This window comes from Carcharodon carcharias, chromosome 11, assembly GCF_017639515.1.
Source record: "Carcharodon carcharias isolate sCarCar2 chromosome 11, sCarCar2.pri, whole genome shotgun sequence".
In the NCBI taxonomy this organism is placed as follows: Eukaryota; Metazoa; Chordata; class Chondrichthyes; order Lamniformes; family Lamnidae; genus Carcharodon; species Carcharodon carcharias.
This window is the reverse complement of record NC_054477.1, coordinates 19,527,610-19,543,430: the sequence shown is the minus strand read 5'-3', so window position 1 is coordinate 19,543,430 and position 15,821 is coordinate 19,527,610. Positions and strand designations below refer to the sequence as shown.

The window sequence follows — 15,821 nt, the reverse complement described above, 5'->3', positions numbered from 1 at the left end:
GAGTTAAACACTTCAGCTGAATTGTCTTCCAGTCTTTCTTCATGAACAATGCTATCAAACACAGTGTCAGTTAATTGGATTTCCACACCTTCTCCCTACCTTTGAACTTCCTGTTCTTCTTGTTTCAACCTATAGCCTGTGATCTCATTATCACACAACCTAGAAACAATCAAAGATGCTCTCTCTGCAACACCTCTGTTGAAAACACTTCAACAGGCTTCTCAACTACCACAGGCATCACCCACATTTGTGATCCAGCTATATTATTACCCAGAATAAATTTAACCCCTGCAATGAGCATTTTTTCCACTACTCCAACAATCACCTCCCCTGTTTTCCACTTATTCTTCAAATTTACCTTCCACAATGGAATAGGTTTAGCATCTTCATGAACCCCACTTGTTATCACCTGCTCTTGCAATACTCCCTCTGAACAACAAATGTCACTATCCCACAACATTAAGGATTGACAAGCCTGTGTCTCTTAAAACGTTAATATCTTTACCTACTCCACCCTGTACACATGGAAAGACTTTCCCTTCATGCACAAAATCTTTAAACATGTCTGCAACCTGCTCTTCCGGATTCTGTTGGGTAAATTGTGAACACATTCCCACTTCTTTACATATCACTTATTTTCCCTGTTTTCCCTGTACACAAACCACTGGGTTTTCCTGTCCCTGAACCTCAGAACCCACAACACTTTTACTTCCAGAACTTTTCTGCACCCCTATAAGTCCAACAGATCTTCCCTACAATTTCCAGCACACAGATTTCATATGTCTGACTTTAATACAATGAAAACAGCTCAATTTTCAAATGTCACTTCTATCCTCAGAACCTTCCTTTTTGTTGAGGAAAAACTTCCTGCCAATTTCCAACTACTCCTCTTCCCTGACTGCCCACCCTCCTTTCACCTTCCCACTTTCTATGCTTTGCTTATTGAAAAGGGTGACAAGAAAAGGTTTAGCTCTGTGAACTAACTCATAACCATCAGCTATCTCTGCTGTTTGTCCTACCGTTTGAACCCTTTGTTCCTCCATACAAGTTCTCAGTACCGGAGGAATTGAATCTTTAAATTCTTCCAAAATAATTACTTCTCTAAGAGCTACATATGTTGTCTCTATCTTTAATGCCTGTATCCACTGGTCAAAATTACTTTGTTTTACTCTTTCAAATTCAATATAAGTTTGCCCAGGCTGTTCCCTCATTTCTGCCTGGATGCGTTAGGAACCAACTCATATGCATCCAAAACAGCCTTTATCACCACATCATAGTTCACCAACATTTCTTCTGACAGTGATGCATAAAAATCTCATGTGCTCTACCCACTAACCTGGATTGTAACAACAATGTCCAATTTTCCTTTGGCCATTTCATTTGTTTAGCTATCTTCTCAAATGAAATAAAGAATGCTTTCACATCTCTTTCCTCAAACTTTGGAACAGCTTGTACAAATTTAAACATCTCCCCACTGGGTTTTAGGTTAATGGTTTTTTCCTCATCAGAACTTTCCTCGGAATTTGAGATACCTTTTAATTTCCAGCCTTTTAAGCTGGTGTGCCCTTTCTCTTTCCTTCTCTCTTTCCCTTGCCTCTCTTTCTTTATCCTTCTCTCTTGCCTGGAATTCCAGTTCCAGCTTCCTTTCTTTCTTCTGCCTTTCCGCCTGCTCCCTTTGAACTGCCCTATCTTTTTCTGCAGCCTCTAGCTCCAGTTTTTTTTTAATTTCCAACTCTTTTTCCTTTTCATTTCCCTACAATTCAAGTTTTCTCAGTTCCTTTGCTTGTTCAGATTCAAGCATTTTCGTTTCTAACTGAAGTCTCACTATCTCCAGCTGTGACTCACTAGTGTCAGGTATTACTTTCAACTTTAAGTGCTGTACTATACCTTCAATTATATCTGATTTCTTAGCCCCTGCAGGTAACCCCAGTTGTAATTTATCTGCCAATTCCATTAACATAGCTTTAGTTACCTTTTGTAAACCAGTGAAAGTTATAACTTTCAACTCCCAGACAAGTCTGAGAACTACCAAAGCCATATTGCCACTTCAAAAAAAACCTCATATCAACTCTTGAATTCAAAGTGTTTCTCATACTTGTAACTTTAAGATTCACCAACTCCAAACCAATCAAGGAATTTCAAATATATCCCACAAAGAGCCCCCAACTATGTTATGGCACAGCAGATGGTAAATGCTAAGTTGTTAAAATCCCAAAGGGAAACTTGAAACAACTGTCACAACTTGTTTTACAATTTGTATGAATTTAGGGATGTATGCCTTGAATTCAGTAGAAATAAGACCACCAAGTCTTATAGGTTTTTATAAAACTAGATTAAACATTTGACAAGAAAAATGATTTTTAAGCACTTACATAGACCTACAAATTACTACTATGATAACTTCTAAATCCTCTAATCAATATAACTCCCAATTACACTTTTGTTAAAGCAACAGTAAGACACATTGATTTTAAAAGACCCAGGCAAGGTGACACACAATACACTGAAGCAGTCGAATTCAAAGTGAGTTTTCTTAACTTCAGTTCTTTGAAGATAGCAGCTTGAAGCATAGATGCTGAAGGCTTTTCACATTTGTTAAAATGCCTGCCCTTACACACAGCCTTTGCTCCTTTATACATATTTTCCCCTTTTAATGCAAATATCCATTGTCTTTGGGTCTATCTTTCTGATAGTAAAAATCTCCCATATTACTATGTTTTACCAGTAATTTTTAGGAAAAATAAACACACTGCTTCTAAACTTCACCTGGCTGGGTGACACATTTCACCCCTCCTTTGAAAACAATCAAGTCTAGTTTATTTGAAAATGCAAATATTTCCCTTGACACCTATGTTTACCTACTTAATGTTTCAATCCTAGCTCACCTTCTACCACATCAAAGCCATCAGACCAACTGCCTTTAATCCAATTAAGCCTCTCACATACACACACACAGACAGTCACAGATACCACTATTTTACAATAAATTCCAATAACGTTATGAGAATTATTATACCTTCCTGACACTTTTCAGACAGACATTTCTACCCAACGAAGAGGATCTGATGGACTGTGCTGCAATATAGGTATGCTCAAAGGGCATTATTTAATGGAGGGATAGCATTGGCTGGAGAACTGGCCAGAGCCCTGTGTTACCTTTTTTGAGGAAGACCCGCTAAAGTAAGTGCCAATCAGGCACTTAACCGGGCAGTGGCAGGCCTTCCCTGGGGTCAAGGACCCTGGGGCAGAACTCGGCAGCTCTTCATTGGTTGGCAGGGCCACCAGCGAGGTGGTGGCTGCTGCCAGTAATGCACCCACCCAATGCCTAGGATTGCTGATGGAACCAGGCACCATGGCAGGGGGCTGGGAATTGCAATAGGGAAGAGCTTGGCAGCAAGGGCAGGAGGGTGACTCTCAGTGGGTCCCCCCCTTCCCGACGCCCTTTACCTTGATCAGGCACTGAGTGCCTTTGAACAAGGTCACTCCGCTCGGAAGCCCGCAATCTACCCCTATACGGTTTTTGGGTTTCCTGGATGGTAAGTCCCCTGCCCTCCACTGAGTGAATATCAGTAATGACAGGTTGAGGTCCTTAAGTGGGCATTAATTTTCTTTAAAAATATGTTGGTTACTTTGCTTTTTGATTTCAATGTCTATAGTGGACAAATCATGTTAACATTAACACCCCTGCTATAAGTTGTGGGAACCATACTTGTTCAAAAAAATGTATTTTGAAAGAGCTGAATGGTGACTGAGTTGGTAAATGCATTAGGGCCCATGATTTATCCACAGTCTGTGGTTAATTCACTAACCTCAGCTGGCACGGCAGTACAGAGACAACAGACGAGACGAGTCTTTGAGCTAGGGAGTAGTGGGGGGAAAGAAACAATCTGGTTGACCTCTCCGATCGCTATTGTTGTTGGAACATGCAAATGTGTGAACAGCTGATAAAGATAGGATGGACTTCAGAGGTGAAGAACAGCCACTTGGATGAGGTACCAGAGTGCGAACATAACAATTGTTCTAAATGTAAATCAGCCTTTTTCAGGAGGAAGAATGTGAATTTGTTTTAAATTTAGGCTCAGATGTGGCATTCCCCACTGTTCAGAAAGGATGAATAATCACTTGGCTGAGGTTCCAGGAGAAACCATGGGCAAAATGTTTAAATATAAAAACAAAAAAACTGCGGATGCTGGAAATCCAAAACAAAAACAGAATTACCTGGAGAAAAACTCAGCAGGTCTGGCAGCATGGGCGGAGAAGAAAAGAGTTGACGTTTCGAGTCCTCATGACCCTTCGACAGAACTTGAGTTCGAGTCCAAGGAAAAATGTTTAGCCTGGCAGGCTGGGCACGCGCCCAACCAGCTCGAGCATGAAATGATGTGCGTTGATGTCGGCCAGGTGTGCTGGCGTCAACGTGCAGCTGCGTGATAGTCCAGTTGGCGCACGCTGGCGCCGGAGTCGGCAGCGCACCCATCGACAGGTAAAATGCCCGTTAAGGCCATTAGACAGTCAATTAACTTAAATTTTTTGCTGCCCGCCCACGGGCGGGATGAGATTCTAAAAGCAAGTAAAAACAAAATAAAAATTTTAAAACTTAATTAGTAACACGTCTGCGCCTCAGGGAGATTATGGAGCACTCACGCACGCGCATGTGCGAAGATCGTGCTCACCCGGCTCGCACAGGCCAGCGCTGAGCGCTGAAGCTCATGTTTCATTCTGGGTGGGCCTTAATCGGCCCGCCAGCATGAAATCGCCTTCTGGCCCCAGCCATGGGTGCCGAGCCCGCTCGACATGGGTCAAGTTCTGCCCCATGGTGCTGATTTCTGTGTGCCATGTTTTCTGGGGTGGGGAGCGAGGTCTGCCCAGACTTGATTTTTGAATAGGCCTCAAAATACGCAGCCAGTGCTCCCACCTCCGACACCTGAACATTTAAGTAATCGTTCAGGATTGAATAAAGCAAAGCTGTTACTAATGGCTGAACGGTCAATAACCAGAGGGCACAGATTTAAGGTGATTAGCAAAAGGACCAGAGGTGAAATTAGGAAAAGCTTTCTCACGCAAGAAAAGGTTAGGATTTGGAAGGCACTGCTTGATAGGGTGATGGATGCAGATCAACAGTAGCCTTAAAAAGAGAATTGGATAAATACTTGAAGGAGAAAATATTGCAGGGGATGGGGAAAGAATAGGAGCAGCGGGACTAACTGGACTGCTCTTCAAAAGAGCCGGCACAGGTTCGACTGGCTGAATGGCCTCCTTTTGTGATGTAACATTGTATGATGCTAAGTGTATGTTAATGGAAGACATATCGGCCTTAATTACAGTAAACTATGACAAAAAACCTGCTGACCCTCATTATATGGGCTATTACGTCAAGAACGTGACTATTTGGGTTAAAGTATGGAAGGGGACCTAGGCCATTGAAACCTTATCCCAGCAGAGAGGAGGTGAGAAAATGGAAAAATGAATTTTAATGAATTTTAAAAGAATGACCCTTGACCTATAACTGAAGGATGTTATTAATTCATTTTCTTCCCAGTACAGGTATTGATATGCACCCTAATTGAAAATGCTATTAGAAATATAGATACTTGTGAATCATTGTTTTTTTTACCATAATTCAAAGTCCAACCAGAAAAACAATGGCTCGGATTTGCACAGAGGTTCAGGTAAATGCCACTTGTGCACTTTTGTGGCTTCCGAACTGCACACCTGACCCATTTGTGACTTTGCCTTGGGTTTTTGTTTTTTCACACAGGGTTAGAGTTCGCAGTGCAGTTTGCGAACTGTGATGGAGTCCGGGAGGAGTGCGGGCATAGAGGCGGGTTGTTTAGAAGGCCCATCTATGTTCTCCAAAACTGCAGCCCATCTCTTAGCCCCCTAAACATCACCATTCAACTCCTCACAGCACAGCCCCTATGCCACCTCATTCACCCTTCAGATCACGCATGCCAACTCCATACCCGCTCAGATCCCCCTGTCACTTCCATGTCCACTCAGAGCCCCCATGCCACCTGCATGTCCCCATGTACCCTCCATAGTCACTCACCCATCATCCATTATGAACAGTAAGGGGCCTTGCAATAACAATGGGAATTATATTAAATGCAAAAAAATGAAACTTGTGACAATGCAACATAAAACACACATTCAAAGGTCTGTCACTGATGCAGCAAAAAAAATATTTTCTTTTGGATAAAAACGTAACACTTTAAGTGGCTATTAATCTGCGTAAACAAACAACCATGTATTCTGAAATGACATCAACGGCTGAATATGTTATTACTGTCAGTATTTCTCCTTTACATCTGTGTCAACAGAACTGAGTGGCCTGTTGGTTTTTGGAACTCAGCCAAGTACTCAAAATGGCCACAACTCTTAAATGATTATTGCAACTGCAAGAGCCTGAAACTGAAGGAACATGTGTTCTCTCCATTTCAAGGCTGATTGCCTTATCAATCAATGGAGGGGTGAAGGTGCTAATTTTTTTTTACTTTTCAAAATCAGGGGATGTTTGTTTCATAATAAAAGCAGTCTGTGCATTTAAATTCTAGGGCCAAACATGACAAGGAGAGTTACCAACATATTATCTACATTTTTGAATGCATTATGGCACTTTCACCATTGGACAAAGTACTATAATGCAAGTTAATAGTTACACAATGGTGGTCAATGTAATGGTTGAACGACAGTGTCCTATAATGAATCGCTATATTAAAAACATATTCACATTACAATATAGCATCTAATAATGAATGTGAAGGTGTCAAAACATTTTATCCTTAATCTTTCACAATGATCCAGACTCCTCAGCAGGCTTTTCCCAGTGGTCACAAACTCTCCAAGGAGGTGCATATTTTTTAGGGCTTCCAAAGCTCGCACCAGCACATGAAAATAGTGTGCGGGAGGATTTTCAATTTTCCTGTGGACCTCATAATGGGAAACTCAGAGAGGTGTGTGTGTGTGTGTGTGAGAATCTGTGTGCATGTGTGCGTGCACGTACATGTGCACATGTGCTTGCATGTGCATTGCAGCCAAGACCTTTCTGCCCTGTGAGAAGGCCACACAAAAATGGTGTGGGGTTAGGAAGGCAGAGGAAAAAATATTTTCCAGCAAAAAAATACAAGGTTCAGTGTTTTGTGACCTGATTCACACCTCCATTGGGAGATGAAAATCCGGTCCAAAATATCAACAGATGCCTTTGAATGTCGAAGTTAGTTTTCAATGTCATTAGATTGGCTCCATTCCCTAATTGAAAAGAACTATTGACAACTGTTGTCTTGAATGGAAAAGCAAATCCAGAACCTCTGTACACGATGTCCTTCGTCTGCTAGCCAGCTTTTGCTATCGTTGTTTTATTGCTCGACCAATTGTTCCAAGTTTACCTTCACACTCTGGCTAGGTTTACTTGGAGTATACAGGCAGTTGGCTGTGGGATGATCAAGTAGGTTATTCGTATTAAGTTAGACAGCATTTATTAAATCAGTGACTTCCTTCAATTCCCATCGGGTCCTATTAGTCACAGATTACTCTTGCAAATTGCTGTCCATGTTCATCAACCTTATCCACTAATCTTCTGTTTGGTATGTGATCCTTGGGCTAAGATAATTGTCAAAATAACTATAACAGTCTTCCATGAAAGCACTATTTCATGTACATTTTTGATATATCCTTATAAAAGCAGAAACTGCAAATATTCTCTCTTTTAAATTTTAGTCATTTGGTAGTACAGAACTTGAGTATTGCTGAAAATATAGACATGTATAAGCTTTCCATCTTACACTCACCAGGACACTTCTCAAGAATACCAACATAAAGGGAAAGCAACAATTTATACTGTATGAGAAGTGGGTGCTGATTAGTTGGCAAGTGGACTGTGATTGGTAGAGGCATTGCCATGGAGAATGCACCAGTGATGGTGACCGACAGTTAACTGCCAAGCATTGTTTGAAATTTAAACCAGGCAGCTTGACCCTGATTCATCAAGGCATGCATCAGTGAATGGCTGTCACTTATTTGTTTGGCTGAAACAAGCAATGTACGCACATTGCACCTGTTACACTTTCATCTCCAGAAAACAATTTCACTGTTTCTTGAATATATTTCTACAGTCTGTATTTTCTTGATAAACCACCGTACTATTCTAATACCCCTTGCTTTTTAAAAAAATTCGTTCACGGAATGTGGGCATCGCTGGCTAGACCAGCGTTTATTGCTCACCCCTAATTGCGCTTCAGAACTGAGTGGCTTGCCAAGCCATTTCAGAGGGCATTTAAGAGTCAACCACACTGCTGTCTAGGGTCACTTGTAGGCCAGACCAGGTAAAAGATGGCAAATTAGTGAACCAGATGGGTTTTCCCAACAACCGACAATGGTTTCATGGTTTCTTCATTAGACTTTTACTTCCAGATTTTTCATTAAATTCAAATCTCACCATCTACCATCATGGATCTGAACCCAGGTCCCAGAGAATTACCCAGGGTATCTGGAGTAACAGTCCAGTGACAATACCTACTGCGCTACTGCCTCCCAATGATAGTTGTTCTGTCTTCTAATGTCCCAAATTCTAAAGTGTAGCATAGTAACTAATGATGTGCATTTTCAGCCCGTTGCCTTGATGTAAAACTGGCCTGACAAACCAGCTGAGCTGTGTTTGATCTTCATTTCCAATGATTTCGATGTGCCTGAATTTCGCCTTGTAACAAATTATATGATTTAATTATTAATGTTATTTTTGCTTATTTTCTACCACATGCCCTTTGCACCTGAAGATGAACACTAGGTTCCAAAATGAATTCATCCATTTTATTCATGTTAGTTTTCCGCCCCACTCCCACTCTGACCTCTCTGCCCCTGAACGAGTAGATAGGGAGAAGCTGTTTCCGCTCGTAAAAAGATCGAGAACGAGGGGCACAGATTTAAAGTGATTTGCAAAAGAAGCAAATGCGAGGTGAAAAAAAAGCTTTTTCACACAGCGAGTGGTTCGGGTCCAGAATGCACTGCCTGGAAGTGTGGGGGTAGCAGGTTCAATCGAAGCATTCAAGAGGGCATGAGATGATTATTTAAATAAGAACAGTGTGCTGGATTATGGGGAAAAGGGAGGAGAGCGGCACTGAGTTATAATGCTCATTCGGACAGCTGTGCAGATACAATGGCCAATGGCCTTCCTCTGCACTGTAACAATTCTATGATTCAATGATTCTGTGAAGTTGTGAGAAAGGTTGAGGAACAACACCTCATTGTTCAATGAACACTTTACATACAATCTTCCAGGCTCAACACTGAGTTTAACAATTTCAGATCGTTAACTATTGCAGCCGTGGAGAAATGAATACATGACTTATCCTTAGGCAGATCACTATTGTAACCATTGCTTTCATTGCTGCTGCTGTTAGTAATGAATGATTCTGCAATTGACAATCATACCTTCTCCAGAGCATTTTTTTTATTTCTCTACTTGTCTCCTTTTATCTTGCAATATCATCCCTCTTGTTATTTAATCTCTCTTGCCTTCCACCCTATCAAAGACCTCCCTTTAATCTGGTCGCTCATGTCTCTGTGCCAGCTTAAAAACCCGCTGCATCTCTAACGTTTTTCAGTTCTGACGAAAGGGCAGCAATCTGGAAATGTTAACTCAATTTCTCTCTCCACAGAGGCTTCCTGAGCTGCTGAGCATCTCCAGAATTTTCTGTTTCAACTGCCGATTTCCAGCACTTGCATCATTTTGTTCTTGAATTAAAATGAAAAATGGTGGGGAGAGGGTTAATGGGTATGAATCTCATTCTGATTTAAAGCTGGCACCATAGCTCCTGCCCACAGCTGTCTTACATCACGTATTACTGGGATGGAATGCACAAGAGGGATGCAGACCAGGCTACATCAGAACAGCGTTGTTCCTGTGGATTTATAAAGCAATCTTGAATGTGAAGCACGTTTACAGCTTTGTAAGACACTAGTTACAGCAGCCAATCTTCTTTTAAATTATAATCTGAAGTAATTTATGGATGTCTGCTGCTACTTACCAGTTATAGTAGTCTGAGTAGAGAATATAGATGCATGCACTTACTGTCAAGGAAAGCAATGGCACAAGAGAAGACAAAATTTGCCTATTTTAAAAACTGCCAGTAAGTGCCAAAGATAGGGTTTTCAGATAAACCATTAACTAACATGATGTTGGGCCTACTTTATTTTGAAAAGATACTTTGAAGTCACCTAGTTATCTTGGAATGGAATTGGCTATGCTGATTTAAATAATCAAGAGGTTCGAGTACTAGGGGGAATAAGGTTACAAACAACAACAATGGCTGGCATTTGTATAATGCCTTTAACATAGTGAAGGTGCTTCACAGGAGCATTATCAAAGAAAATTTGACACCGAGCCACAATAGCAGATAGGACAATTACCAAAAGCTTAATGGAGGAGAAAGAGGTAGAGAGCTGAAGACAAGGCCATCAAGGGTGGAGATTTTAAAATCAGGGATGTGCAAGAGGCCAGAATTGGAGAAACCCAGAGACCTTGCAGGGTTCTAGGACTGGGGAAGACTACAGTGATTGAGGCCATGGAGGGATTTGAAAACCAAGGTGAAAATTTTAAAATAGGGACCAGGGATGGAATTTAATATGGGCGAGGGAAGCTCACCGAACAGTTGGAAAACTGGTTGGAGTCCTGTGTCACTTTTCTCTGTAAGGCACGACACATTTCATTCCAATCAGTCGCTCCCATCTGATTAAGCCACCAATAAGGGGGAAGTCCCATCCTTGAAAGCTGTTGGCCAGGGATTGGCAGCTTTCCAGTGCTGGCAGTGCTACCAGGAGCGGTGGCCATTGCTGGTACAACAGTGGGGCCTACCATGAGAACACTGATGCATCCCCAGATAGAAGTGTGCGTGGATAAAGGTTGTGGGGTGGAAGTCGCCAACGAGGTGGGGGTGACTGGGAGATCGGAAGCAAGGGTAGGGGGATAGCTCCCTGCAGGTCCCCCCTTCCTGATACTGGATCCCTCAGTCAGAGTTCCCATGAGCGAATGAGCGAGGGACCACCCCCTGGTAGGCCACAGGCAAACCCACCAGGCAGATTGAGGCCTTTAAGTGGCCAACTTAAGGGCCTCGATTGGCCTCTGAGAGGGTAGGACTTGTGCAAGCCTGCCTGCACTGGACTTGATCAGAGGGAGGCTGGAGGGCAACGGGATTTCCACCCTCCGGCCCGATCACACTGCATCACACCCATCTCCGAACTCGCCCAGCGGGTGAACTAAATTCTGCCACAGAGATCAATGATGGGACTTTTTTTTTATGCACAAAAGGCAATACAGTTAGGGAATGATTTACCAAGAAAGCCCAATGGTATGGTCAGTTTAAATAAGGGCAATCAAAATAGATATGTTTCTGCAGAGGGGAAGGTTTAAGAGGTATGATGAGAAGCTGGACAGATGACGCTGGTTTGCCAACATCACTGGAGTTGCTGATCTTTATGCCCTTTTCCTGCAAGTTCTTCTGTTTTATCTTCAAGGGTTCTGGAGATTAGTTTCCCTTTCACAATTGCATCATTGTGGTATAAATATTCACAGTGAGATAAATTGGTATTGTTATTCTACAAGCATTTGCAGTTCCCTAAAGCTCACAAATGACTCTCTGATTATTTGTGCTGTGACTTGAATACAGTAAAAACTACAGGGCAACACGCAAGAACCAACCACTAAGAGAGCTAACACCTCCTGAGTGGAACATAATGGAACCAGCTTACACCTTATTAAAGAAGTGAGTGGCGCAAAGGGTGGGTGGAAATTATGGCATAATTTATTTTTCACGTGCTTTACTTTCTCTTCCATTCTTGTTGTCAAGTCATCCTCCACTTGGACATGACAGACAGCTTGCACACAGCACCATGACAAAAACTGCATTGTTGTTTTGTGAGTGCAAGCATAAAATATTGACTCATCTGTATTCACCAAATGTCTCCCTAGTCTGCTTTACAGCTGCTCTGTTCCATCTATAACAGGTAAACAACATGCTGGTAAAAATCTTCTGCAGTCACATTAAGAATTCCTGTGTAGCAATTTTGTAAACGCATTTGCATTGTCCTCTCCATTTGCTCTTTCTAGCAAACTTATGAAGACATCCTAGAGCTAGAAATAGTGACCTTAAGAAATCTTCACAAATGCATTTCTGAACATAGGAACAGGAGTAGGTCATTCAGCCCCTCAAACCTGTTCCATCATTCTACCAGATCATGTCTGATCTATATTTTAACTCCATCTACTCACCTTGATTCTGTAACTCTTGCCCAACAAAAATCAACCATTTCCGGTTTTGACATTTTCAACTGGCATTCAGCCTCAACAGTTTTTTGGGGAAGAGAGTTTCAGGTTTCCACTACCCTTGGTGTGAAGAGCTGATTTCTGGCATCATCCCTGAATGGCCTAGCTCAGATTTTCGCTAACCTATACAAAACTACGCATTCCATTGAGGAAATGATTCCCATTTTGAGGGTTCGGGTTTTTAAAAATACACCTGTTAAATCATCCGTTGAGCTGCATTCCAAATAAATAAGGTTAGTGATGAAGCTAGGAATGCAAATGCATCAGATTCTTACCTGCTTTGCAAGTCGTTGAGGTTTAGCTCTCCGATGTAGTGAGTGGCCGAAGAAACAGTGACAATTCGACTGTTGAGGTCATGGCTCCCTGACTGCTTCAGCGTATCCAGGAGAAGATGGGTCAGCATGAAGTGTCCAAGGTAGTTCACACCAAAGTGCTCTTCAAATCCGTCTGCTGTGTTTCTCTGGGGCACCAGCATCACTGCCGCTGAAATTGAAAGCGGAAACCTTTTGGGTAACAAAAGTATAATCCTGAGAGTGTCATTGTTGGCCCATTCATAGATACTGGGTTGAGGGGGGGCCTCTGGTATGTGGGGGTGGAGCACAACGTGGCAGGGGGAGAGGAGTATTTGTTTCCCTTCCTGGTCTGTGGCTTTTCTTTTTTTTTTGCCTCTCCCAGGAGATTACATGGCTAGGGGGGAGGGGGAGCAATAAAGTTATATCCAGTCATGATGCTCCAGCTATCATGAGTGTAGGGCATAGATGATAGATCAGCTAGTCCTTTCCTGCTGTGTCTTTTTTGTATGTTATAGGTCTTCACACTCATGTGCAAAAGAGAAATAGAACTGTTCAGTGGGCTTTCTGATGAGCGAGGGTGAGGGGGATAGATACCAGGGTATGAAAGAAGCGAGCAAGGGAACTGTACAGAATAATTTGAATGTTGTAGCAGATAGGAAGTTTGGGGAGACTGTCACTTGTGTGTGTCATTCCGTAGTAACAATTCAATGAATTTCAACTACAGGGATCAAGACAGCAAGAATCCTTAAAATGTTTGGACCCTAATGGTGTGAGTATTAAAATTAAATGTTGGAATTACAGCCTGGTGCTTCCGTAGAAGGCTTCAATAAATTGGTATCTCTGCCAACTAGCTGGATAAAAGTGATTGATTGGAAAAATTTGAAGGGTGACATGGGAAACTGTAAGGAGAGGTTGGATTACCAAGAATAAAATGTTCCCTTATTTACAAGTTTAAAAAAGGGATCAAACTGCAATTAAAAGGGGATAGTATTGGTTAGCACAAGGGAGTGAGGTGTTGGAGTAGGCAGAGCGTAGGATTGGTCCAAAGTTGATTCTTGGTACACACAATAAGCCACTGAACCAACAGCAAGTGCAAGGTGGGAAACTCTGAACAAATCAAAAGAGTAGCATGACAGTGCATCATTATAGGGGATTCTAATTATCCTTTGATTAAATACCTGAAACAGGGCAGCCGAGATGGCAGGGAGGAGTATAAAATGAGCTGTTGATTTTTACAACATTGCCCAAGATGAATCTCACCCCCATCCTTTCGATCTCTGCACATGACTAGGAACTTTAAGACTCTGGTGATAGTGTAAAGGTGAGAGACCAGAGGATACTGAAACTCAAATCTCCAACAGGCTCCAAGAATTGGTGTTACTTTGGAGAAATTCAATAGCGAATGGTCAAAACATTTAAGAAGTATTTGGATGTGCACTTGTGATGTCATGGCATACAAGGCTATGGGCCTAGTGCTGGAAAATGGGATTAGAATAGTTAGGTACTCATTTGGCTGGCGCAGACTCGATGGGCCAAAGGGCCTTCTTCTGTGCTGTAGACCTCTATGACTCTATGCATAATACAATGTAAAATTCGGGCATAGACAGAACATAATTGAAGTTTTCAAATGAGAAAGGGGTTGGATACAGTCCAATTAGATGTTATTTGAAATAGATAGGGATGATAGGGTTTGGGGCCACAAAGTTAGATACAGAAAGTATTTCCTTTCACAGAGAGTCAGTACTCTCTGGAACAAGCTGCTGTGACAGAGCAAGTACAGAGTTGTTAACATCCTTTAAGAAGGCACTTGTAAAGTTCTGGACAGAGTAGGATACTTATAGTAAGTTTCTAATTTCTTGTGATTGTGATGTACAGCCAGGGTCTATTGGGCTGGATTGCTTTGGTGAGTCAGAGGGCAATTTCCTGAAATTTTCTCTGAAATGGCTACAGTTCTTTGGGGGATGTTGTCTTTTCCAGGAGATATTATGAGGTGCATATGAGGTTATCCCATTGACGGGAATGGAATGGGCTCAATGGGTCTGATGGCCTTTATTTTCTTTTCTTTGCTTATATAATGTGAAAGAGAAATGACTTGCGTGCAAGTAGATTTGAAGGGCTCAATGAACTCAGAGTGAGCTTGCTTGCACTCATGAGAGCGGGACATGGCTCCACTCTCATTCATGCGAACACAAATAGATCCACTCATAACTTTTTATTAATGTGGCAAATCAGAAACCGAGTTCTAGGTCTGGATTTTCCGCTGAGTCAGGCCAACTCGGGAGCCCTTTAAAAAGGGCAAGCAGGACCCAATTCCAGGATTCACACCCCCATTCCCATTTCTAGCAATTTTTGCTGGTGCGGAATAAGGGTGCTTGTAATCCATCTACACGCAGCACTCCTGTCCTTGCCGGCTCCATTGTATGGGGTGAACAATTCAAACATTCTACAATTTTTGTGGAGTTGGGCCCCTTCCTTAAGTATACGCAGCTCATGGTACCTCAGTGGAATCATGAACCATGGAGGAACTCCAGTCCTAAGTAGGGAACCAAAAAAAAACACAACGACCTGCTCCTGCAGTTCTTTCATGGAAGGCTTGGAAATACAAAATAAAATCAGTCTTTCCAGTCTCAATGGTTAGGTGATGCATTATAAGTATTGAGAAGCATTATTACTAGTATGCTATCAAAGCTGATAAAGAACATTATTTGGGAACTCTGGTGTCATGATCTGAAGTGATTTACATCTCCACAGCCCTTTAAATGTGAAAGAAAATACTGGATTACAGTTTTCACTCAGAAAAAAACAATAGGCACCTGCTCCTGGACTGCATTGATTGACAGGCCATCTGATGTAGCCTAGAAAACAAAACATAGCCATTTGTTTTTGCAGTTTCAATAGACTTCATTGCTTGTATTTGTAATGGTTTGTTTTACAATTTAGGCCTTTGTGAATGATTAGCTGAGTTTCAAAAGCAACAGAAGCATTTATTTCAGAAGGTGGCTGTGTAGATATTTTGATTGACAGATTTAAGAGGTTATTAAATGACCATCTGTCTTTGATGTAGTTACTGAATGCATGGTTGTTTGTTTTTCCAAACTTGAGGGGATTTAACTTTTTTTTGAATGACTTGCTGGAATGAATGTTTTTTGCAGTATGAAGGGAGTTTTAGAACTCTGTATTTTCCTTTCATTTCTATTTCAAAAACATGGTTCCTA

At 41.8% G+C, this 15,821-nt stretch overlaps 1 protein-coding gene across 6 annotated transcripts in view; it reads right to left on the bottom strand.

Annotated features, from left to right (window-relative positions):
* dhrsx (dehydrogenase/reductase (SDR family) X-linked) overlaps positions 1-15,821 on the bottom strand; it is a 289,036-nt gene that overhangs the window by 72,297 nt on the left and 200,918 nt on the right. For 4 of the 6 annotated variants that reach the window (XM_041199689.1, XM_041199686.1, XM_041199688.1 and 1 more), the window contains one exon: positions 12,589-12,796. In XM_041199689.1, the coding sequence (XP_041055623.1) occupies positions 12,589-12,796 (208 nt within the window). Of the gene's footprint in view, positions 1-12,588; positions 12,797-15,419; positions 15,462-15,821 lie in introns of all 6 variants that reach the window. The other 2 variants (XM_041199685.1, XM_041199687.1) reach the window with 1 other exon arrangement.